This window comes from Nanorana parkeri, unplaced genomic scaffold (assembly GCF_000935625.1).
Source record: "Nanorana parkeri isolate BGI_ZX_2015 unplaced genomic scaffold, ASM93562v1 scaffold759, whole genome shotgun sequence".
NCBI classification, from domain to species: Eukaryota; Metazoa; Chordata; class Amphibia; order Anura; family Dicroglossidae; genus Nanorana; species Nanorana parkeri.
The window spans coordinates 552,804-579,892 of record NW_017307027.1 but is presented as its reverse complement, the minus strand read 5'-3'; the positions used below and the strand labels follow the sequence as shown (position 1 = coordinate 579,892).

The 27,089-nt window shown below is 40.7% G+C and overlaps 1 protein-coding gene across 1 annotated transcript in view; it reads left to right on the top strand.

Annotated features, from left to right (window-relative positions):
• CRB1 (crumbs 1, cell polarity complex component) overlaps nt 1-26,386 on the top strand; it is a 42,990-nt gene extending 16,604 nt beyond the window's left edge. Inside the window, exons 6-11 of the mRNA XM_018564546.1 lie at nt 1,165-1,824; nt 3,251-3,877; nt 6,752-7,649; nt 15,608-15,736; nt 16,671-16,797; nt 26,155-26,386. Coding sequence (XP_018420048.1) covers nt 1,165-1,824; nt 3,251-3,877; nt 6,752-7,649; nt 15,608-15,736; nt 16,671-16,797; nt 26,155-26,370 — 2,657 coding nt within the window. The 3' untranslated portion in view covers nt 26,371-26,386. The remainder of the gene's footprint in view (nt 1-1,164; nt 1,825-3,250; nt 3,878-6,751; nt 7,650-15,607; nt 15,737-16,670; nt 16,798-26,154) is intronic.
• Nucleotides 26,387-27,089: the final 703 nt, after the last annotated feature.

Sequence of the window (27,089 nt, the reverse complement as noted above, 5' to 3'; positions counted from 1 at the left end):
TGTTTTTCATTACAAGACAGCCTCTCCCCTTTTTTTTTTTTTTTTAACAAAAGCTTGCAAATTGGCATTGAAAGGGGCCAGAAAAAAAGTACACGATTCTGCTCCCATAGACTTTTTAATGGAGCTATGTTTTGGGGTTTGCAGAATTCCCACTGAGTTCGGTTAACGTCCAGCAAACCAAACTTTGCTTGGTACGCTCATTGCTATATGTAACTAGGTCTACTTGGCCTTTGTGTGTGTGTAAACCTCCAAGCTAAATCTGTTCTACTTTTAGGACAGAGCGTGGGAACACTTGATTCTTGGTTATGTTTTTATTGCTGTCTGGGTCTCGGATTACTGTTCACTTTCTGGTCATCAGGAAAGAAGGTTAAAGATAATTCCTCCAACTGGGAAACAGACAATAAAATTAGAGGGTTTTTTAAATAGAATACAATTAGAATTCTTTCTAGATTTTTATTATTTTTTTCTAGATTTTTATTGCTGTTTGTGTCCTGTAAGGGGAGATTAATCCTATAGTAGTCAGAGAAGCGGTGAGGAAAAATATTTGCAGCTGAGAGTTTGGGCTCTTCCTAACTTTATTTCATTATAGGCCAGTATACTACTAATACTAAATGAGCTTCTCAACCAGAGTTTAACAAACTCCTAAACGTTAAATGGAAACAAGTGGACATCCAATAAAATGTTCCTAACTAAATATACAGTTTATAAACCAGGAAGAGTACCTCTCTTTAGTCAGAGCACATTTCACTTACAGTAGGTAATTCAGAAGATCTGGTTTTTAAAAACTGTCATGCTGAAATAACAGATGTTCTTATGCTGTTATCGCAGATTAAACAGTATATAAATTTATGCACATAAAATGTATCATATTTGATAAGCTCAAGGTTTTCCAAAAGAATCTATCTGCTACTAACCATCTAGCACTGTGTTCATCAGACTGTCTACCAATATACTGGGGATTTGTATTCTTTTGAAAGATTCTTAGCATGGAGTTAGCAAAGGATCAAGAGCCGCATATCACTTTTATATCACAGTACTGAAAATCCTCTTGTGATGGGGCACAGGCTGCTCACTGATGTGAATACATGAATATATATATATAATGCAATATTTAGTACTTCTTGCAGAATTTTGTATTTGTTAAATCTGTATTGCTGCTTTCAGAATATCAAGCTGTGGAGTTTGGACATGGGAATGTATCTTCATATGCCATTTTCCACAATCTGGCTACACATATGGATGACATCACTTTATCAGCATTTGTGAGGGCAGAACATGATTCCGGCTTGTTATTTGCTTTGGGAAATTCCACAACCTATGACATCACAGTGTTTATTGAAGATGGCAAATTAACAGCAAAAGCTGGAAGCGGCATCATTTTAAAAGGAGAGTTCAATATCAATGACTTTCAATTTCACTTGGTTTCTTTAAAGTTGACAAAAGACAATTTTGAAGTCTACACTTCTTCAACATCAATATCCCAAATATCTATGACCATGAATAAACAACAGAACATAAGTACTCTTTATGTAGGAGGACTGGTAAACCATCTAGAAACCATTCTAAATGGAGGATACTTTAAAGGCTGTATTCAAGATCTTAGGATTGATGACCAACCTCTGCAGTTCTTCCATAGTTCTAAGTCGATTGGAGACCCATTTCTGAGCAATGTGACAAAGGGGTGTACAAACAATTGCCCTACAGCAGGAAAGACATGTGAGCAGAATTGGTGCCAGCTCACCCAGTGCCCTCTTGGATCTGTGTGCCAGCCTTTGCCCAGCGGATATGAGTGTAAGCAAGCAGTATTACTTGTATTTTTTTGTGGTCATGAAAATTCTATGCCTACCAGATATTTCCGCAACCCTTTCCATGCTCAGATATGTAATCTCCCTCTGTTCAAATGGACATCACATCCACGGTTTAGGATTAACAGAAGGATAGTGGTAGGGCTAGCAGTTGCTACCATTAGGCTCAGCTGGGCCATGTTGGAGATATTAGGGTTACCAGGGATGCAGTTGCTAGCATTAAGGTTTGTGGGGCTGGTCATGAGCAAATTGATAGTTCCTACTACTTCCTGATATTGTACTGCCAATCACATGCTTAAAGGGTCAGATCATTGCAGAGCAAACCGTTATCATACCCTAAATCCTAAATGCATAAAAGAATACCTTGACTGCTGACATTCAAAGCCAGAAGCCACAGTTATCTGTGTACCTTGATAACATGTGATAGAGAAATGGCATCCCCATGCTGATCTCCAAGCTGATTTAAACAACAACAAATAATGCAATTACATAATCATGAATAAATCATGAAAACATATGTTTTATTGCAACTACTATAAATCCCAGAATCTCTCCTGATATCAGTCTCCTGTACACCCATGCACAGCACAGCTCAGACTGGGAGAGGGCAGGCCAGCACCAGGGGCCAAGCAGTCTCTGCTACATAAACATAGGTGCTGCCAAGGAACATGCTGACATAAAGAAAAGCTTAGTCATGGTGAATTTATCAATCTACTGCTTTCACTGTCAAATCACAGGCTGGGCAGGAAAATAACTAAGCTAAATTGCTTTACTGCAGTACAGAAAAAGAGGTCACCAGCCTTGATATGTTGCCTGGCTGGGCTATATTAATCTCAGAATAGGCTGGGTAGAATTGTAAATTCCTTTGGCAGGTAAGGCGTCTCGCATATATGTATTTAACTGTGTATCTCTGCTTGAATAAATACTCAAGACCAAAGGATAAAGAAGCTGATATAATAAAGAAGAATTTTGATTTGGCCCCCCATTCACCCTGCATTTGACTGGATAACTGAAGTGAATACTAATTTGCTTTGCTGAGTGTAAAATGTACTTATTATACTAACCCTGTGATTTATATTGGACTAAGTCAGAGGTGTCAAACTCAAATACACAGTGGGCCAAAATTAAAAAAATGCTCAAGTTGAGGGCCGTGCTGGTTCACACAGTATAATACCGCGGCATATACAGTATATCACACAGTATAATACCGCGGCCTATACAGTATATCACACAGTATAATACTGCGGCCTATACAGTACATCACACAGTATAATACAGCGGCATATACAGTACATCACACGGTATAATACAGTGGCATATACAGTATATCACACAGTATAATACAGCGGCATATACAGTATATCGCACAGTATAATACCGCGGCCTATACAGTATATCGCACAGTATAATACCGCGGCTTGTTAAATCTGTATTGCTGCTTTCAGAATATCAAGCTGTGGAGTTTGGACATGGGAATGTATCTTCATATGCCATTTTCCACAATCTGGCTACACATATGGATGACATCACTTTATCAGCATTTGTGAGGGCAGAACATGATTCCGGCTTGTTATTTGCTTTGGGAAATTCCACAACCTATGACATCACAGTGTTTATTGAAGATGGCAAATTAACAGCAAAAGCTGGAAGCGGCATCATTTTAAAAGGAGAGTTCAATATCAATGACTTTCAATTTCACTTGGTTTCTTTAAAGTTGACAAAAGACAATTTTGAAGTCTACACTTCTTCAACATCAATATCCCAAATATCTATGACCATGAATAAACAACAGAACATAAGTACTCTTTATGTAGGAGGACTGGTAAACCATCTAGAAACCATTCTAAATGGAGGATACTTTAAAGGCTGTATTCAAGATCTTAGGATTGATGACCAACCTCTGCAGTTCTTCCATAGTTCTAAGTCGATTGGAGACCCATTTCTGAGCAATGTGACAAAGGGGTGTACAAACAATTGCCCTACAGCAGGAAAGACATGTGAGCAGAATTGGTGCCAGCTCACCCAGTGCCCTCTTGGATCTGTGTGCCAGCCTTTGCCCAGCGGATATGAGTGTAAGCAAGCAGTATTACTTGTATTTTTTTGTGGTCATGAAAATTCTATGCCTACCAGATATTTCCGCAACCCTTTCCATGCTCAGATATGTAATCTCCCTCTGTTCAAATGGACATCACATCCACGGTTTAGGATTAACAGAAGGATAGTGGTAGGGCTAGCAGTTGCTACCATTAGGCTCAGCTGGGCCATGTTGGAGATATTAGGGTTACCAGGGATGCAGTTGCTAGCATTAAGGTTTGTGGGGCTGGTCATGAGCAAATTGATAGTTCCTACTACTTCCTGATATTGTACTGCCAATCACATGCTTAAAGGGTCAGATCATTGCAGAGCAAACCGTTATCATACCCTAAATCCTAAATGCATAAAAGAATACCTTGACTGCTGACATTCAAAGCCAGAAGCCACAGTTATCTGTGTACCTTGATAACATGTGATAGAGAAATGGCATCCCCATGCTGATCTCCAAGCTGATTTAAACAACAACAAATAATGCAATTACATAATCATGAATAAATCATGAAAACATATGTTTTATTGCAACTACTATAAATCCCAGAATCTCTCCTGATATCAGTCTCCTGTACACCCATGCACAGCACAGCTCAGACTGGGAGAGGGCAGGCCAGCACCAGGGGCCAAGCAGTCTCTGCTACATAAACATAGGTGCTGCCAAGGAACATGCTGACATAAAGAAAAGCTTAGTCATGGTGAATTTATCAATCTACTGCTTTCACTGTCAAATCACAGGCTGGGCAGGAAAATAACTAAGCTAAATTGCTTTACTGCAGTACAGAAAAAGAGGTCACCAGCCTTGATATGTTGCCTGGCTGGGCTATATTAATCTCAGAATAGGCTGGGTAGAATTGTAAATTCCTTTGGCAGGTAAGGCGTCTCGCATATATGTATTTAACTGTGTATCTCTGCTTGAATAAATACTCAAGACCAAAGGATAAAGAAGCTGATATAATAAAGAAGAATTTTGATTTGGCCCCCCATTCACCCTGCATTTGACTGGATAACTGAAGTGAATACTAATTTGCTTTGCTGAGTGTAAAATGTACTTATTATACTAACCCTGTGATTTATATTGGACTAAGTCAGAGGTGTCAAACTCAAATACACAGTGGGCCAAAATTAAAAAAATGCTCAAGTTGAGGGCCGTGCTGGTTCACACAGTATAATACCGCGGCATATACAGTATATCACACAGTATAATACCGCGGCCTATACAGTATATCACACAGTATAATACTGCGGCCTATACAGTACATCACACAGTATAATACAGCGGCATATACAGTACATCACACGGTATAATACAGTGGCATATACAGTATATCACACAGTATAATACAGCGGCATATACAGTATATCGCACAGTATAATACTGCGGCCTATACAGTACATCACACAGTATAATACAGCGGCATATACAGTACATCACACTGTATAATACAGCGGCATATACAGTATATCACACAGTATAATACAGCGGCATATACAGTATATCGCACAGTATAATACCGCGGCCTATACAGTATATCGCACAGTATAATACCGCGGCCTATACAGTATATCACAAAGTATAATACAGCGGCATATACAGTATATCGCACAGTATAATACCGCGGCCTATACAGTATATCGCACAGTATAATACCGCGGCCTATACAGTATATCACAAAGTATAATACAGCTCCATATACAGTACATCTCACGGTATAATAGCAAAGCCTGTACTTTTAATTATTAAAAAGCATGATACATAATTACAAAAAACATTTTTTTTTTACTTTTTTATTTACTTTCCCTTTAGGAAATAGCCTAAATATTTAAATCATAAAAGCCAAAAACAGACATTAAATAGTACAGCGCATTTGCAACAGCAGAATTTACGAAAAAGTTTTTCCATCTGGTGCCCGCTTCTGTGGATTCTTCCCCTGCTTTCTCTCCTCATTACGCAGGGGAGATATCAGTGGGGGGTCTGACAGTGTCACAGCACAGTACCTGCAGACTGCAGCTCTCCTGGCTCCCTGTTGTCTGTGTTGGATCCTGATTCCCGCCAAGGAGCACCTCACGTCGTCTGGACTGGACCTCGGGACCCCTCTCAGTCACCTCACCTCATGGCCACACCTCCCTTGTCAGGCTGTGCTGCTGCCTGCTGGGTAATGCAGTCCTCTGGCCGTCGGCAGCTCTCCGGCTCCTCTGTCCCATGAGTCCCAGGGCCAGATCTAATGATATTTAATTATGATCAGTCCGGCCAGAGATAATTCCGTCGCGGGCCGCTTCTGGCCCGCGGGCCTTGAGTTTGACACCTATGGACTAAGTTAAAGTGGGCCTGTGCCCCCACTATAGACACGACAGTATTTAGATATTCTGAACAAGAAGTAAAAGTACTTTACAAAAAGTTCCCATTTAGAATATTATCTTCAAAGTTCACAGCAGAGGCATAAAAATGTTAGAATTTTTAGAAGAGAAAAATGTTGGTGGCCTGCCAGTCTTTTAATGTAAACACACAACAAGTGTTTATAAGCTGCTAGAAAGGTGCTGAAACCTGACTTTAGAGTCTTTGTTGTGATCTTTGAGAATGAATTACGTCGCATTACAAACAGCTAGAGAGGTCATTGAGAGATTGTTTAAAAGACCCCATTCGGAGGAAATAAATAAATGATTGATGTCTCCGAAGTATGCTGGAAATGGAAATCAAGGACGGAGACTTTGGTTTCCTGCTTGTTTGACCAATGCAGTCAGGACAATAATAATCTTGAATAAGCAGAAGTCAGTGACCTGACCGGCCTTTTTTTATCTTCATAGTTTATTAATCTGTTATGAGGTATGATCAATCCCTTTACTTTTATGTTTTCAAACAGGTGTTTCCAATGCATTTTTTAGTGGGGAAGGCAATGGAATCCTATTTAGGAGTAATGGGAAGATTACCAGGGACCTCACCAACCTGACCATTGGCTTCCGCACTCTGAAGTCTGACTCTGTGCTGCTGCATGCAAACAGAGAACCAGAGAGGATCACAATTAGTGTCCAGGACAAAAAGCTGCATTTCTACCTACAAAGTGGCAATGGCCTTAGCGCAGTAACGTTGATAAGTGTGGTATCAGTGAGTGACAGCCAGTGGCACAGTGTCTCCTTGTCAATGGTTGCTCCTGGATTACAGTCCTCCATATGGCAGATGGAAATAGATGGAAAGCCTGAGATGATCGGTTCACAAGCCACGGGAAATTTGAACTTCCTAAAAGAGGGCACAGAGATTTATGTGGGTATAAACAACAATGGCTCAAACAGGAATTTTACTGGATGTCTGGGCACTGTATTAATAGAAGGAATACACCTACCGTACTTTGCAGATTCAGATTACTTTGTAACTAAACCACAAAAGGAACAGTTTGTGAAAATCTCTCCTGCGAGTGTTGCCATTGGGTGCCTGCAGTCTGACCCCTGTGCCTCTCAACCCTGCATGAATGGAGGCAGCTGTAATGATGTCTTCACCCAACCAGTATGCACTTGTCCTGCATGGAAGACTGGAACTTTCTGTGAAGTCAACATAACTGAGTGTGCGTCCAACCCCTGTGTACATGGAAACTGCAGTGTGGTCAACAATGGCTATAAGTGTGAGTGTGAGGATGGTTACAGTGGAACTAACTGTGAAATCCATAGCTGCCATGGCCATCTGTGTAGAAGTGGTGCCACCTGCATTGCAGGAACAGCAGGATACTTTTGCCTCTGCCCAGCAAATTTTACAGGACTAAACTGCAGGTGAGAACTGGCTATGGGGACCTTTTGTTTAGAATCATGATATGACTTCCCTGTGGTTACACCTCCTAGGTCTTTCTTACATTTACAGTGTTCTGAAAATGCCATTTCATCTGCATTTAATAACACAACTGTACCTTCATTCTTCACAGTATGTTCTCACAATCTGAAACATCTGCTCTCAGTTTGGTAAGAATGTATGTATCATCTTTATAAGTCAGATGTGTGTATGTGTTTGACTTAGCTGCATTAGAATCTTCACTGCCATCACTTGCATTTGTAGCTGGCTTGGCTTGCTTGGAGTCCTGATAATTAGGTAGAGCATCAATTTGCATAAGGCTACCTTTATACCAATGAACCATATAAAACGTTTTTTAGTCGGTCACACTGTCTTAGTGACACATACCTTGTGGTATACCTTGATGTCATACCCTGTGGCTCCCTGACAAACCAGAACACACAATGAGGGGAGATCTCAGTGTTGACAGAGGCAGCAACAAAAACCTTGTAGAGATTGTACTCCATTTTTCCAATTTAAAAAAAAGGTTTACCTCACTTCTTGTCTAAATGACAAGGGACAGAATGTGAGGGGAAATCTCCCCAATGGCGTTTTCACCGACACACCCTCTATCCAAAGCAAAAAAAAAAATGTTTTGGCTGGAGTTTAGCTTTAACTTAAATAATATATTTTTGTGTTTTATTTTCCAAGTTAGTTATATTTAGCAGGAAAAAAAACCCTTTTAGCTATAACCGTTTAGATAAAATTGAATGTCAACAATACAGTAATAATATAAGTAGCATGATGACTCTGACCAAGTGGTCACTGTTTGCTTGAGAAAGGAACTTATAACTTGTGGCTAATAAATTGCCTTGAATGAATCTTCTTCAATCTGCTGTATACAATCTGTATACAATCATACAATCAAATCATATAATAATTTCATATGAGGTCAAAAGCTATTTTGGAGTGCACCATACTATTTTTATTGCAATCCCCCAAACAGAGTTCCAAAATCTATACTTGGGGGTTCTCAGATTCTGAAATCAAGTACAGTGTATTGGGAAACTCACTTTTACAGATGGTTTAAAATGTTCTGCTTTTTTTAATTATAAAAAGCAGATTACTATATTTGGACACAAGGATGTTTTAAAAACCAGTAATATAAATACAAATGTATGGATATAATAATGATGATGATACTAACAATAATAATTCCTATTATTATACATTATATTTATGTAAAACAGTCATATATTGTAAACCCAATTATCATCAATATAATAATTAACTGAAATTATCTTTTTTTTTTGCTGGTTGATTTGTGGTTTTCTATAGAATTATGGTTTTCATCAATTTATTAAGATTTATTTATTACAGGTATTTATATAGCACCAATAATTTTACGCATCCCTTTAAATACTGTACAGTCTCAGCAGTCCCTGTCCTCAAGGAGCTTGCAATCTAAGGTCCCTGTCTCACATGCCATTGCAATTGTTGATAATATTGTCGCAGGTCGGCTAGAACTATGAGGTGAGTGAAAAGCACTCACCTCATAGTTCTCCTTTAATACTACTCTGGGTGCAAACATATATTCAGCTCTTATGCGAAAACCCCTGGCATAGTGTTTCATGTTCTGCTTTAGGCCCCATTCACACTGAGCGATTTATCGCAGGTCGCTGTCGCGGGTCGTGCGTCGCTACAGCAGGACCCTTTTTGGAGCGGATTTTGCCGCGATTCTAGTTTGCTCAATGCAACTATTTGCGCGATTTGCAAATCGCTCAGTGTGAATGGGGCTTTAGTGTGTTTCACGTCTGCCACAGATCAGTCCCTGCTGCAGCGCTTTCGCCTTGTGAATTGCTACAAATATACAATGTTGCAGTCTAATCATTGGCGGTAGAGGAAATGCTCAAGCTGACTTCAATGATAAAAGGTCGAATTTTCCCAAAAATGGATGCTATTGCTGTATATTGTGACATGTGCGGAATCTATATATTCAGACTTGTAAAGTCCCATCCTCCGGCTTCTGTCCTCTGGAGGAAAAGGGATGTCATTCTCCTTCCGGCGAGATCTGCGGAATGTAGAGCTGCCCATATCTCAATGAGAAGACACTTCCAGAACTGTGCTGCAGTGTCTTCTCTGGAGTACTCTCAAATCCCGGGATTTTGTTGGCAGAAGGATGACTTCACCTTCTACACTATGGAAGCCAGAAGAAAGGTGAATATATTATCTAATTTTTTCCCCCCTACAGGTGCCTTTGTTAGCTTTAATCAGAGTTGGAGCACATTTAAAAATAATTATTCTATTTCAATTGTTTTACTTTTTTTTAACTCTATCTACTTTTATAAAAAAAACTTTTCTTTTAAAAAAGCTTAACTATTTCATTAATGAATGTCTCAATAGTGAGGCATTAATTAATGACTGGAACTGCTGAGAATCAGCAGTTACCAGCATTACAGAGGCTAATATAACTCGGCATGTACAGTGTACGTGGCCAGTCATATAGCCACTTTGTGACGGGACGTACACTGTACGTCTCCCGTCACGAAGGGGTTAATCGTTAAAGTTTTTGATCGATTTCAATTTCTTTTGATCGCTAATGAAAACACTCACCTCTCCGCCGGCTTCCGGGAGTCCCGTCGGCGATCTGGTGACTTCACGGACATCGAGGTCACCGGACTCCTCCCCCCTTCCCCAAGTGGCTCCGTCGGCTAACGAAGGGAAGGGGGAGGAGTCTGGTGACATCGATGTCCGTGACGGCTAACGAAGAGAAGGTGGGAGGAGTCCGGTGACGTCAATGTATCAGGGGTGTAAATAGACCCCTGACAATTCCCTTTTGAAATAGAAAAAGAAATTGAGGACACAAAGTCCTTGATCTCTTTTTCTACACCCCCTGGTCCGAATGAATGGAAAGCTCTCCTATTGATTCAGGAAATATTTACAATCATCCAGTTATGAATGGGTAGAAGCCTCTATAGTGAGTGTTTCTCCCCATTGAGAAACAGATGAATTAACAGAAAGAGATGTAAAGCTCTTCCTGTTCATTCATAACTGGGGACACATAGTACCATGTGTCCCCAGTTGTTTACAAACATTGGCGTGATCAGCTGAGTGTGGAGTGTTCAAATCCACTTTTCAAATGATAATGAACAAACCCCTCACCTCTCACAACCCCTCCAAACATTACAAACAAGGACAAGCAAGTAAAAATTTCAACTCATAAGAAGCCAAGAAACTTTTATTTTATTTTTATTTGAGGTATCATCTTTAAAACATTTTATATAATTTGGGAGTACAACAAGGAATAGATGCCTCTTTTTAATTATTTGATAAACATTGGGGATCTAAGAGTTTTAGAGAACATAAAATATATTTTTGGAACATAAAATATATTTTTGGAGACTGAGTTCAGATTTAGTAGAATCATTTTGTTTTATTTTTCACTGTGCTCTAGTAATAACAAGATGACTGTTTGTGACCTTTTACCTTGCAATACTTGAAATTAGCCACAATGAATTCTATGAAAATTGCATGTAGTGGGATTCCTTGTTACTAATTTATGATTGTCAAAATAATTCTCTTGGAAATTAATAAGAATGTATAGAAAGGAAGAAAGGACAACCCACTTCAGATGGTTCTTGGTAAACACGGGTAGGATACATTCTCATTTAATGTTGAAAAACACACATACTGTATATCACATACATGCCAGGAACCATTTAAGGCCAAGTCTAAATATATCCTTAACCCCTTCATGACTGAGGCCTTTTTTTCATTTTTTGTACCCATGTTATATTCCACATTTTAGGCCTGAAAATTACTTAAAACCCCCCAACATTATATATTTTCTGAATGCCAAGACCCTATAGAATAAAATGGTGGTAGTTGCAAATTTTTATGTTGCGCAATATTAGCTGGGGGGGGCGGCCCCTTCTTCGGGACGCAGAAGCGATCTGGCGACAGGTAAGTCGCCAGGATCGCTTCTGTTGTAAAGCCGACAGTCGGCTCTACAAGTTTAAACAGAGTCCCGGCTGCAAAAGTCGCCGGGAGTCCGTTTAAACAGCCCCGATGCTGGCGACGTACACTGTACGTCAGTCACGAAGGGGTTAAAAATGCTATAAGTCCAATCATGTGCAGCAAATTTATTTAGCATACAAACAGCCAGGATGACCTACTAAGCTAAACACGCTCAAGCCCCGTTACTTTACATGTAGATATGATGGCTGAAACTTGCTCAACAATCCATCCATAGATTAATAATAAAATGTAACTTCCTCTGGTTTCATGGATGGGGAAGAAATTACACAGGTAATGGAAAATATCCCAAATCCCAGACAATTTTCCCAGTGCATGCTAGCTGCTTCAGGAGGCATTGATGGTGACATTACAAGCTGGTACAATAGTGCAGAGTGAGTTCTTGCTTATTTCAGGGGGATCAGGTGAAGCTGCAGTGGCAGAAGGTTCTCTCTTCTACCACCCACTTACAGGTGAAACTCGAATAATTAGAATATCGTGCAAAAGTAATTGCAGTAAGTGCTGCAAAAGGGGCCCAAACCAAGTACTGAGTACATATGCATGCTTGTACTTTTCAGAGGTCCGATATTGTTCTATGTACAATCCTTGTTTTATTGATTGCATGTAATAATCTACTTTTTTGAGGTTGTGGATTTGGGGTTCTTGGGGTTTTCATGAGCTGTGAGCCATAATCATCACAATTATGACAAATCACGGCTTGAACTATCTTGCTTTGCATGTAATGAGTCTATCTCATATATTAGTTTCACCTTTTAAGTTGCATTAGTGAAATAAATGAACTTTGCACGATATTCTAATTATTCGAGTTTCACCTGTACATTGCTGGTCTAGCTGATGGACATACTTGTAAATAGGCATTCTCTCTAGGGTGTTCTCTGGGGTTTTTTTCAACATAATTTCTGATAGTAATTGTACTTATCTAGATTTATGAAAGTACATGTAACATTAATTATGTTTTGACTGGGAAGACTCATTCTGGAGAATGTTACTTTTTAGGCAAAGGTAGTGTACCTACACAAATTCAGATCTCCAACATATCTGTTACCAACGGCTGCTTTTTTTTACTGACATTAACATTAGATTGCAAAAACGGGGTAAAAAGGAGTAACGCTAAAAAGAAAAAATATATATAAATAAATATAATTATGGGCAGAGCTCCAGGGTTTCAGAAAAATGTATTCAAACAGCGCAAACCACGTAGCATAGAAATCGCATAGTAGGAGCCCTCCAATAATTAGATATTCAAGTATAATATAAAGTGCATCCAAACATATTTATTTAAACATTGCAACACATAAAGATAAATCACCTCATTACATTTAAAACTTGTTTAAAAATCGCGTAGCTTCCCTGAAGTGACTCAATGTGGGACAGAAATAAACAGGGTTGAAATACCCGCAGGGCAGAGCAGCAGTCATTTATATGAACGGATACACCGTTATGAGGTGGTGGATCCTAATGTATCAGCATATGATGATAGGATTACTCACTTGTTCCTCACTTGTGGCCACAAGGGGAAGAGTCCGTACTTCTATGATAGATATTCCAGTGGTATTCTTAGTTAAGGTTTTTTATTCAAAAAACATTTGTAATCCTGCTGATCGCGTAATGTTTCCACCACTTGCACCAACTTCCATTGAGTTTGATCCCGACCTGTTTCACTTCACATCTACTGTGGACAGGTGGCCCGACAATTCCCCTGCAAGTGCGGCCGCACCTTGGAACGGGGGTGAACGATGTTCCACGGGCAAGGTATCCAGTGATGTGCTTGATCAGGGATTAGAAATTGGTGATCTCCGCTGTCGCTGTGTTTCTTGAGCGGGCCATTATGACATTGATGACATTAACATTACCTCATAGGCAGACAGGTTGGAAAAATCTGTGATGGTTTTTGAGGAGTTGTAGTGCACGTAGTTTACCGAAACTATTTGTTTATTCAATCTCCTGTGTTATACATGAAGAAAGGATCAAATTAAGATATGTTGAAAACCATTGCACATGTGATTACAATTGCAATCTTAATATGGATCAATATGGTAAAAATCGGTAAACATATTTGTAGTAAATCGAGAAAAAATGCTATCTGGTTGCAGGGGTGTGGAAATTTAAAAAAAACAACTACTTGTCCAAGGACTAACGCGGGGGCCCGATCTACTTGTCCCTCATGACAATCTATTTGTCCTGATACAAAAAAATAAATTTTACCCAAAACCGTATTTAGCAGAGCCAAGAAGAGCTTCTCATTGGTCAGTGGCGTCAGGTGACCGCGATGACCAACGGGTGCTTGCAATTTGCGAGCAAAATTTAGAATACATGGCACAGTTACAGATAGTACACCCATATTGGCGGATGGGAAGGACCATTCACTGAAAGGTAAGTATAGCAGGAGGGGGAGGGGGCCAGATTTGAGCAGGTAATTCCATTTTCCAATTTACTTGGAAAAATGAATTTACACTTAGGGCTGGTGCAGACTTGGGCGATCGTGTGCGGTTGCATGCAGCAGTTGCCTCGCGGCCCCATTAATTTCAGTGGAGTTACATCCGTGTGGCAATCACTGAAAAAAGGTACATGTACCTTTTTTCGCAACACGCACCATGCAGTGTTTTCAACAGTGATTATGACTGATTGCACGGGCAGTATTGTGGCGGGAAACTGCACAATCTGCCAGGCGTGACTGGGGTGCCATTAGACAATAATGGCACCGCCAGCGCAATCTGCAGTGGTGTGTGATTCTGTGATTGCTAGGCCATCCACACGATTTTGTGCACGATTGCCGTGCGGTAACGGATCGCCCACTCACACACAATACCCCATGCATGCAGATGGTGGGTGCAGCGGGGTTTTAATTTAATTTTACTTTTTTTTTACTTTGTAATATTGGTTATTTTTAATTCTCATTTTTTTTTTTTTACTTTATCGCCTTTTTATTTTTTCCATTTTTCATTGTCATTTATTTATTTTTTTCACTTGACTTTATTGCTATTACACAAGGGATAACAAGCCCCTGTTTGAAAGCATTTGGTCATGACAGGTTCTCTTTATTGACCCTGTCAACTCCAACACGGGAGTTCTAGCACAGCACTGTGCTCGTTCTTCTGTGACGGGAAGGCTGCATTCCTGTATCACTGTACACATGGAGCAGAGAACCGTTCTCTGCTCCGTGCTGTAACCTAATCTAATTTGCCTGGCCCCGGGTCCCCCACAAGAGGGGGGGACCCCAAAGACCATGGCAGAAAAGAAGTCAGAGGCAGCCGGGTGAGGTACATGGCCGGCCAGCCGCCGGGGAGGGGGAGCGAGGGGAGTGAGATTCAGGCTCGTTACAAGTGATTTTGGACAGCTGTGCAGCCGTCCAACATCACTTGTACGAAACGGCTCCCACACTACATTTAGCCGTGCTGCTTGCCCGCAGCCGGGCTAAACGTAGAAAAAAACTACTTGCCCAATGCCCGAAACTCCCTGTCCCGGGCGATAGGAATTCCACACCCCTGCTGGTTATAATAAAATATTCTGATCAAATGTTTTAAAAATATATATATTTTACATCGATGCGTGTTTGTGTGTGTGAGTGGCCAGCCAATTTGACGCACTAAACATTATCATTTTGCACTCCTGTCAACTCACCCAGGTCCATTGACCAGATCTTCTTTAGGAAAACAATCGGACTGTATAACATTGATGTTATTGGCCTCCGCTCCCTTCCCCGCTTCCTCCCTTATATACCATTTACCCCCGAGTGCACCCAAACATTTAACGTAGGACCCCACAAATAGAGACATCAAACATCTGCCTAGACATCAGAACTACTTTTGAGCAAAGACCACATTGATCTGCAAAATGTATTTATTGCTTCTTGGTTTCAGCAGCTAGTTGACAAAACATTTACAATTTCTGTACTTCAAAGTCTCTTTTTTAATTTTTTTTATTGCAGATTTAACAGAATGCCGTCAACATTTTGTGGAGACAAGAATAAAAATATCACCTGCTATAATTATAGTAACTGCACTGAGGTGAATGGGGTGCTGGGATGTTCCTGTCTACCAGGATTTGTTGGAAAAAGGTTAGTTGTGTCTTCTTAACATGACAGAGTTTAGGTGTTATGATTTTTACTCTCGTGTCAGAGTCTATGCCCCAAACCTCAGAGTCAGGTGCCACATCATCTAACTTGAGTGCTACTTTGCAGTAGTCCCATTTTCACTATGGGGCTGGTTCAGATCTACGCAGTACAGTTTAGTGTAAAGGGGAAAGGGAAACCATATGGGCCTATTCATACCTATCCATTTGCATACTTCCCACGCCGCATTTACATGGAACAGTGTAAATGCAGCCTGAAACTCCCAGCAATGTCAAATGAAGAGAATTCTCCTAAAGAGAGTGAAAACTGCCAGTGTTTACATTGGGATAGGTAAATATAATGGGAGGGATGTATCAAAACTGGAGCAATTGGCAACCAATCGGCTTCTCTCTTCAGTTTGTTCAGTTAAGATTTGAAAATGAAAAGGTGGATGCTGATTGGTTGCCATTGGCAACTGCTCCAGATTCTGCCTGTTCCAGTTTTGATAAATTCCCTTCAATTTCTCTTCAGGGGAACCTTTTTTCTACATTTTAATTGAACCACTTCAGTACCGGCAGGTTCCACCCCCTTCATTAAAAGGCCATTTTTCAGTTTTCAGAGCCCAGCAAGTTTGCCTGAGAATCCTAATAATTCAATTTCATATCATTTTAGGGGAACAAATTGAGCTTTCTTTTAGTAGTATTTATTAACTGCCTTTTTAAAATTGTTTAACAATATGAAGTAAAAAAAAAAAACCAACATTTTTTTTTAAAAAAAGTCTGTTTCTCTTACTTTCGTTTATAAATCATAGGAAATAAATGCCAGGACAGTAGGAAAATCCCCAATTTAAATGGGCTATGGCTGCAAGCAATGTTCACAATCAATAACAGATTTACCCAAAACAGAACCCTTTCTCACTGTTTGTTATGTGAATTTACAGATGTGAGATTGACTTTGATGAGTGCGAATCGAATCCCTGTCTTAATGGAGGACTCTGCCAGAACCTACCCAACGAATTCCACTGCATCTGTGACCTGAATTTTGCTGGAACGTTGTGCGAGATCGATGTAAGCGACCTGTCATTCTACGTGTCCATGCTGCTGTGGCAGAACCTTTTCCAAATGCTTTCATACCTGATACTCCGCATGGATGATGAGCCAGCAGTAGAGTGGGGGGATCAGGAGTATGATGATTAGTGAACCCTTCCTTGGCAGATCAGCCAATGCTTCTAATACCCATTCATACAGCCACACAGGTAATGGGGCTGGTGTATAACTGGTGTAGACATGTGTCTATGCTATACAAAGCAGCCATCTATTTTTCTAGTACACACAGGAAAATAGCATCCATTGAGTTCATTTGATTTCTCTGACTGCAGGTTGGTCGCTATGAGTATCGCAGGCAGTTATATTTATTTTGTTTAACTAAATAAATCTTATTATATCAATGGGAATATTTCTATGGGAACACTGTAAAATAAGTTTCACAGTAAGTAGTACAGTGGGTTTGTGAGCTACTGCTTCCATACACTGGCCTGTATTGTCTGCTTAGTTGTGGGCAGCAACCAATGTGCCTAGAACCAGCAGATTGCTATACAGACCTCCTAAATTATTTATTATTATTATTATTTTTAGTTTAATGCAATATCTATGCCATTAAACCTATGCTGAGAAAAACCTGGAGGCTGGCACTGCTGACATCCTTATAAAAATGCTAGCTTCCTGGCTTCAATGCTTATTCTCTGACTTCAACATATTTCGAGCCACCGACCTGGTACAAGAATGCCGCAAATTAAGTTAGACTGAAGTCAGAACTGCTGATCTGTATGCTTGTCCCATTTCAGAGACTCAGAAAGAGCTGAACCCATTGGATCAGCATGGCAGCTACTTAACCAGCATTTGGTAGGAAAAGACAGCAATGGCTGCCCCCAGGTTTCTCTCTGCACAGGTTTCTTTTACGTATAATACCAATCAACTATTAAGGAGAACAAATCAAAAACAAATTATGCAATTATTTATTCATAAAATGTGACAAATTACAGCTGTATTTTGCTACTTTATGACACAATTGAGTTCTTGACTTATAATATCAAAGTTAAAATAGGGGGGGAGGGTAAAAGGTACAGATGTGCTCTATAATAGTGCATGGAAGTGTATACAAAAATAAATATACATAAGTATAAAAATGTATATGGCCACAAAATACCCAGTTTGACTATGCCTATACTATTCCCTATGTCCAGATTAAAATGGTGAACCAAACTTAGTTATACAAGACATGAAATTATCTTCTATTCTACAGATAGTCTTAAAAAAAAACAATAAAGAAAAAAATATCAAAAACTACAGATAAATATTAACATAAACATTGATTTGTTTAATAAAGTTCTACCAATTCAGCTTTTGTTAAAAGTTGCAACTGTTTTTGATATTTCCACTGTATTTTCTCCAAAGAATAAATCTTGCATCTTTAATTAAATTTGTCACTAAATTTTGGGGTTTAATAAGGAGTTGCGCTAATATTGCGCAACATAAAAATTTTCAACTACCACCATTTTATTCTATAGGGTCTTGGCATTCAGAAAATATATAATGTTGGGGGGTTTTACGTCATTTTCAGGCCTAAAATGTGGAATATAACATGGGTGCAAAAATTTAAAAAAGGGCCTCAGTCATGAAGGGGTTAATAGATGGACTATCTGGAGACTTGCAGTATCTTAATATAACAACTTTTGCCTCATTAAGCATAATAAACAAAATAGGTTTATAAAAACAATAATTCTAATTATCAATGCACAAAATCATTGTTTCCAAAGACTGTACATTAACTATCAATTTCATTAATCGTCTTTGCAATTTTTCAAACAACATATTTAAGCTGCTTTGGGTAAATGTTGTTGTTTACATTTTGTGTCTGTATCACCTGTACCTAGGTGCTTAAAATCAGCGCAGGAGGTCTCATACAACATTCCCCGAATATTTGCTCTATAAGGGCCTTTGTACATAAGGGGGATTGGTGCATCTCTACCGATGCAGCTTTCCGTTCTGTGCCATAGTAGGAGAAATTCACTGATAGAGACACATTTCTGTTTGTCTATAGCATGTATTTACCTGAATGCTAAATGCAAGCTATAATACACACATAGGGGTCTATTTATAAAAAGTTTCCATAGCCTATTTGTTCTGTGTGAGTAAACCAAGTGTTATAAGAATGGGGCAAAAACAAGTGTACAAATGTGTAATTTTTCTTCTTGTCGAACGTTCTTCAATAGGTTCATAAAGTAAATGGGGAAAACACCACATTAAAGCCACTAGATGGTAGTAAGGGTCATAGGAAAGAAATCGACACAATTTTACAATTCAAGAGACCACGGGAGGGAATGAGCACATAAATGTACGCATTGATACTACAGGGATAGCAATGGTTACATTTATTGCCTCCAGTGGTCTTTTGAATTGTAATTACAGTAAGAACCTAAGACCCTATCATCTTCATCTTGCAGACCATGCCGATAAACACAGTTCACAGCATTCTTCTTCATGACCAGAAGTAACTATTCAAACATATTCTTAAAGTAAAGTCGACAGGAGGAATAACAATGCACAGTGGGGGGCATACTATCTAACACCACAGTGTGAAGATATAGCAAAACCTTTTTTATTTTGTTTTTGGCAAAGTGTGGAAGGGTTAGAACTGTTGTCTATGTGCCCGCTTGGGAGATTTTAAATGTACTGTTCGTTGTTGTGTTTTATGTATCTCTGTGTTCATTAAAATGTATACATTTTCATCTTGAATGTTTGCTTATTCTTTCTAATATTATTATCATCATCGTTTTCTTTGTATTCACCTTTACCACTGTCCTCATCACTTTAACCACTGTCTTCATCATCATCCGTGTCATCATCTTTACTATCAGCAATACTGTTAAATGAAGCATATCATAGGTGGCTTTCTCAAGTAGGTATACAGCAGGGGCGGACTGGGTCGGGGGCAGGGTGGCAATTGCCCCCCCGGGCCTCTCTGATGACTGTAAAAACGGCCGCCGCAGCGGTAATCACTCGTTTTTACCTCTCCCCTTTCGGGCTGCGGCTGAGAAGGGAGAAATAAAATAAGTGTTTCCCGCTGCAGCGGTGCCAGCGGGGGCCGTTTGTAAAGGAGAAAAATAATCATTTGATGCCCGTGCAGCGATCGGGCTCCTCGGCAGCCACGGATGGAAGCTCCACCCCCTTTCAGCTGCTATAGGCTAGGAGGGAGGCTGCACCCGATTGGCTGGCAGGATATGCTGAGCGGGACCTAAAGCCAGGAGACAGCATGAGGCGACTGAAGGCATTGCCTCAGAAGATGCAGGCAACTTCACAGCCCCCCCCCCCCCCCACCACCAGGAGAGGAAGAGAAGAGGACACAGCACCTGAAGAAGGAAGGAAAAGTACCACTGTAAGTACCTGTTCTTTCTGCGTGACCTCTGCACTGCGTACATGCTGACCTCTACATTACTCTGCCGGCCCCTGCACTGCGTACATTCTGACCTCTACATTACACCGCCGGCCTCTGCACTGCTTACATGCTGACCTCCGACCTCTACATTACACCACCGCCCTCTGCACTGCGTACATACTTACCTCTACATTACACCGCCGGCCTCTGCACTGCTTACATGCTGACCTCCGACCTCTACATTACACCGCCGGTCTCTGCACTGCGTGCATGCTGACCTCACACATTACACCGCTGGCCTCTGCACTGCATACATGCTGACCTCTACATTATACCGCTAATCTCTGCACTGCGTACATACTGATCTCTGACCTCAACATTACACTGCTGGCCTCTGCATGTATGCTGACCTCTACATTACACCGCTGGCCTCTGCACTGTGCGTCCTACCGCTTACCTCTGCACTGTGCTTTATTGCTGACCTCTGCACTGTGCATCACACCCCTGACTTCTGCACTCTGCATTACACTCTGAGTCAGTGGCAGAACTACCAGGGTTGCAGCGCTCGTGTAGCACACTGACGAAGCATCCCTCCACTACCAGTGTTCTATAATTTTCCTCAACCCATACATTTCTCTGCCGCGTCACTTCCAGGTGCGCATGTGCATGAAGAAAGAGGGTCATGAACACAGCTGATTCAGATGACGCAGCCCCACCATAAGTGACGGGTTCGAAAAAATTTATAGGGTCGAGAAAAATTGTAGAACACTGACTTTGACACTGTCCGGCCCCTCCCACTAACCGCTCACAGCCCAGAAGCATGGACAGCCAGCGGCGGTCTACAGTGGGTGAGAGTGCCTAAGTAGTGGACATGGAGCGGAGTAAGGCCAGAACCATGTAGGGAGCCCAGTGGGAGGAGAGCACCATCACCCAGCCAGTCACCCCTTTTATGGACTTACAAGGAGTCCTCACATCATCATACCGTTCACACTACCGTTACATGGATTGCCAAAGTGGCAGATGGGCGGGGGGAAGCGGGGGCAGAGGCAGAGCGGGACGGGGGCCAAGTTGCTGCACCATGGGCCTCTGGGTTGTACTTGCCCCCTGGGCTAAAAGTTGCCAGTCAGCCCCTGGTATACAGTATGTAGTAAGGCAGTGCAGCACAGAACAGTGACGAAATGCAGAATGCAACAACCCATTAGAAACCAGTCAGATGTTTCTTTGACCAGTAATAGATGATTTCACAAAGAATTTGTCAAATGTACAAGAGTATTGATTTCATCATACATGCCTGAATATAACAAGCTATCTACTACTATCAGTTTCTCCCTTCTTCAGGGCTTCAAGTACTGGCTTGAGTAAAGTGATGGCTATTGGAGGGTGAGTCAACACAGGAGTAAAATGGCGGGTTCGTTCCTCTTCACCAAAAGTATTTTTCAATAGCTGTTTGTGTAAGGAGTGATCACTCAAGTTAGCCCTTGAAGCCCTGATATAAGGAGGAATGTTATAGGCTTGACCCTTGTTGTCTGGTTATCTTTGGAATTCTATGATGAAATAAATGCTCTTAGACTCATAAACCTTTGGCGTGGTGCAGTGGCGTCACAAGGGAGGTGCGGCCCGCACCCGGGTGCCAAAGCGGCAGAGGTGACCAAAATGACTGTCAGTCACCCCCTATGAAAAGTCAGGCACTCGGTCACGGACCGAGAGTCCGAAAGTGTCAGGAGAGAGGAGGGGACCCGGCGGCATACCTTATCCCGCCGGGTGAACGTCCCCTCCTCTCTCTGCCGGCATCCATCACCAAGAGGGGCGCCAGCAGGCGTCAATAAGACCACCCCGCATATGCGATGACGTCACAGCGGGGTGTCACCCGGTCTCCGCCCCCAGGTGACACCCAGCCTCAGGAAACCCCTGGCGTGGTGCTTTTCTTGGCGCATTGTGCAGAGGATTGTGTTGTGCAAGAAATTACAAACACAGTGGCATAGTGGTTAGCGCTTGTGCTGGTAGGTTAATTGGCTGCTGTCTTAATTGGCCCTGTATGTATGCATGGGAGATAGGGGGCTTAGACTGTATGCTCCTTGAGGGCAGGGACTGATGTAAATGTGCAACTATGTAAAGCGCTGCGCAAATTATTGGCACTATATATATACCTGTAATAAATAAATACTGAATTTTTGGCTGTATCAGCAGGGGGTTTTTTTTGCACTTATTGAACAGATATAACAAAACTCTTTCAATGGTAAAGTTAAGAGACCAGAAGGTAGCAAATAAGAGAAGTTCATTGTTTGTTTGTAAAACCTTTTTAAATCATAAGAGCAGATAGGGAGTTGCCCAAGAAGGTCCTCTGGTTAAATGCGGGGTGCCGCATGGAGCTTTTTAAAACACAGACTGACTTGCATATGCATGAAATATCCATTATATTAATCAGGTCCTGAAAGTCGCAGAATTTCATTACCAGTCAGTATCTTTACAAGTCTGGAAAAATAAATTCCTGATATGTCACAATATAGAGCAATAGTATATTGTTTTTTTATCTTTAAAGCATTAAAATATATATATGTAGCTAAAAACTTTTTTTTTTGGGTAGGAAAGTAACAGAAGCAGTGTCAGATTTTATTGCGGTTTGTGTCCTCACTAGCTGGTTTCACCCTCTGTATTTTAAATATGTGTATTTTATATAGTCACATTCTGCTTTTATGTACTCATATTCTCACATAGTAAAATATAAAAACTGCTAGTGTTGGAATACAAGATAACAGCTGCAGTTGTGGATGCACTGTCTGAATACTGTAGGGGGTCTATTAACAATAAAGTACAAGATGCAAATAGTATATAAATTAAAAGGAATAGCAATAGGAGTGAAGATAAACAAAATTGATGAAATAATGCTATTGAAAACAGTCCAACCACACTTTTTATAATGCAGTTTAGAAAATAATCACCTGTTTTTTTTACTCTTCTGATTGATTGATTGATTGATTGATTGAGCCTAAAATCATTTAAAGAAATGAATGTCTTATATTCTGTTTCACATTTAAAAATTGACAAAAAGTAAAGAAAGAAGAAAGGTAACATTTAAAGTAAAACTGTGCTGTGGTCATATAGTTAAAACTATGGTTAAAGTTAAATAGTAGGCATTATAAGGTCCCACATCTTACCTTTACCTTAATGGACTACCTACCCAGATTGCTTCCAGAGCCCTCTAAAACATAGATTTCTGGCCATGGGAGAATAGACAGACCCCCTCCTATAAAGCAGTGCTTGGAGCATGAGTAGGAGTGCTTCTAATTATGCAAATGCCAACCTTCAAAAAGCTGATCTTCGCATAGAAACAATGAAGTGCTCCATTCACACCTGAGCATGAGCTTACCTATGCGATTTAGAGGCTTTTTTGAATGCAGTTTTCATCCTCTTGCAAGTGACACAAAACTCAGGTGTAAACAAGCTCATTGAGAATAATGGGACTCTTCATCTTGAGCGTTGTAGTGCTTTGCAGCAACGATTATGCTTTCTCAGATGACAGGGTGAAGTTTTGCTTCAACAAAGAGAGTAGTTTAGGTGGGCGGAGGCTTAACAGTTGGATTTTGATAGTTAAGACCAGGCTAAGGAGAAGTAAGGAACATTGCTTTTGAGCTCCATGTGTTAGGGGAACTATGCCACTCTGTAGGCCAGACTCTAAGCATCCTCTGCCCTGGGATGGATGCAAGATACAGCAGAGGACGACTGAGAAAAAAAAGTGTGTGTGTATAGGTGCCTTAGGCAGCTGAGTTCTTTATGTAGGCCTAGGGGGTACTAAGTAAAGAATCAGTGTTATTTAGCATTGAGAGTATGATATCCCACCTCAAGTAGGCCTTCTGTATGGCAGATGATCTGATTCTTGTGAAGGTGCTGAAAGGATATTGTAGGAGCAGTAAGCTCCTTGACCCCCAATAAATGACAGAAATATGTGAGATTAAGTGTACTGGTGAGGTAACGGTGTTAGTGTTGACACCTAACTGGAGAATGCACATCTGGAGGAACACAAGTACACCAACAGAATTGAACCTCAGTGGTGGTCAACTTGCTTGATTTTGGGTTCCTCAAATGCAGCCCCTTACATCAACAAAGGGCCACAAATCATATTCATTGAAGGTAATCCTACAGAAAGTTGCCAGAGATGACAGTCATGCAGCAGTAGATGGCCAGAGACTATGGGCATACTACAAATGATAAGAGACTGCAGTTATGTTGTAGGAGTAGTTGGAGACTGTGGACTTGCTCCAACCAGACCAGTAAGATTACATTAGACTGCTAAAGATCACTGCTATTACAGCCTCAGTACAAATCAATGTTCCCACATCTGTACTCCCTACAGCCCCCTTAAAAAATACCTGTGCACATTTAAAATGTATCTCAGCAAGATCTATTCTAAAAGATCAGAGGACAAAAATGAAAAGTGAAAAGGGATATACAGCTCAGAAAAACCCATGAAAGTATGAAATAATTAAACCAGACCATTTAACAACTATCATTCTAAAGAATGGCTTCACTGTCTTGAGTAAGAAGGGGTCCAAGGGCTGCACAACAGGTCCCAAAAGGGATGTTCCAACCATGACTAGGGGAAGCATCCTGGCCAAGGAAACACTGGTGTAAGTGACCCTAGAAGAGTAAGAGGAGGGAGCACCGCAGTGGGGAAGCTAGACATTTTGTCACCTGGGGCAAAAGGCCAGAGTTGCTTCCCCCCCCCAAGGGAGAAGTTCTTCATCCACACAACCAGTGGCGCCCCTTCTAAAGCTGCACCCGGGACACATACCCCCCACCCTAGCTTCGGCCCTGGAGCACAGTGAGTCCCAGAAGTAAGGTAAAAGTGTCTCTTCTAAATGCTACATTTGTCGATAAATAAGGTGAAGTAATGAAGTCATTGCCCTGCCTGGTGTGACACCAATGGGGACCTCCTATCCCTGTCATATATATCAATGTTACACACACACACACTATGTGAATGTAATCTGCTTGATGGCAATTATTTAAATTGAGGGTTATTATTAGAATAATTATTATTAATGATAATTTTTACAAGCCTTGTATACAATGTGTAAATATACAGACATATGGGAACAGCCAGATGTTGTCAATTCATATGTAGGCTCTACATCCTGGTTAGTATTGTGGTACAATGCCTATGCTTCACTTGAGCGGTCTCTCAGTGATAGTCTATAGGGTTGATTCACCAAAGGGAGTAGGAAATGTTTATAACCTTGAATAATGTGAAGCTGAGCCATCGCCCAGCCATGCGCAAGGCAGAATTCCAGAGCATGTGATTGGGTAAACAAAGTGAACAACATTTACTTTATTCACTAAAGCAAAGGACTATGCTTTACTCTTTTAGTAAATGAACCAATATGAGTGGATCCCAGCCTGGCTGAAAACTCTTTACAGGTACCCATAGAAGACAGTCTCCCAATATGACCATTCTGCTCAGGTGTTTGCTCTGAGCCGGTATGCCACCCCATTGTTTGAGAGAACAGTTGACCAGGCAGTTAAGACAACCTACATGGATCACTATTGTCTCCTGCAGCAAGCTGGCACCAGTTTTACTTTATAGCTGCCAAGTGGCCTGGTTCCTGTTGCTGCCATGGAAACCAACCCTATGGAGTTAATTTTGCTCCGATTGACTAATGATAAGGGACTAGTTTTATTTCACCAACACTAAGGATTGCACTTATTTTAATACAGTGACATGAAGGTATTTAAGTATTTAAAAAAACTTACAGGCTGCAGTGATCAATGAGGGATGGATTTAAGCAAGAAAAAAACATATGCTGTACATCTCTGTAATGCACACGTCTACATCTTGTTGTCGGCTGACAATGTAAATACTGGAAGGTCCACAGCCCAACCACAGTTACACATTAAATAGAACCAATTGTGACTAGACTTGAGCAGTAATCTAAATGTTCATAATCTAGAATAAAAGGTGATCTTACTTTTAACTGTTTGTGTTTCTCCTCCAGTTGTCAGATTTCCTGCCTCCGGGAGTTTTTACTGTTGTGGCCTCTGTGGTTCTGGCACTCTTTTTTGCTGTGTGTGCTGGCCTGTGCATATTCATTGTTGTAGCTAGCATGAGGTCAAACCAAGGAACTTACAGCCCAAGCAGACAGGAGAAAGAAGGATCACGAGTAGAGATGTGGAATATTGTTCAGCCGCCTCATTTGGAGAGGCTCATCTAATAAGGACTCTCCTTTCTAGCAGTGCAGCTCTAGAAGCACCACCAAGCCATCTGCAGCATACTCCGTGAACAGATGTACCTGGGACTTTCATCACTTAGACTGTGGACATTATGCTACACCATGCTACCAAATAATGCACTCCTACATCAGATATAAAACAAAGGACTATAGATTCAACAATTTCTAAAGATACAACATACCCATAAATGTTGTGTGAGATTCCTGCACCAGCCATCAGCTAACAGGGAAAATATGGATCAGATGGGTTAAAAACCTTTCACAGTCTATTGTTTTTCTATAATGAGCTGAAGCTGGGCACATGCACTTCTTCCCCTCTTTATAGGGATGCCAAACAGATACAGTTGACAAAGTGTTTTGATCATTTGCTCTATTTGATCATTTGATCATTTGATCATTGCTCTATTTCAAACATCCTTCTAGTGTCTATTGTTTGTTTTGAGCTTTATTAACTTAACCTTAACATCTATAATGTACAAAATCTGTAGCAATAAAACCGGAAACCATCCAACCTGCTGGACAATGTGGACTGACGCCTATGGCAGCTGATGAAATTGTTCATAAAAGCAGAGCCAATCGTTTCATGTACAAGCCTATTGAAGAGGGAAAACACCAATAAGATCTGAAATCTGTTTAATTTAGGCAGCTACACGTCACCGTCAATATCTACCATTCTTTCATGGGCAAATATTGAATCTCTT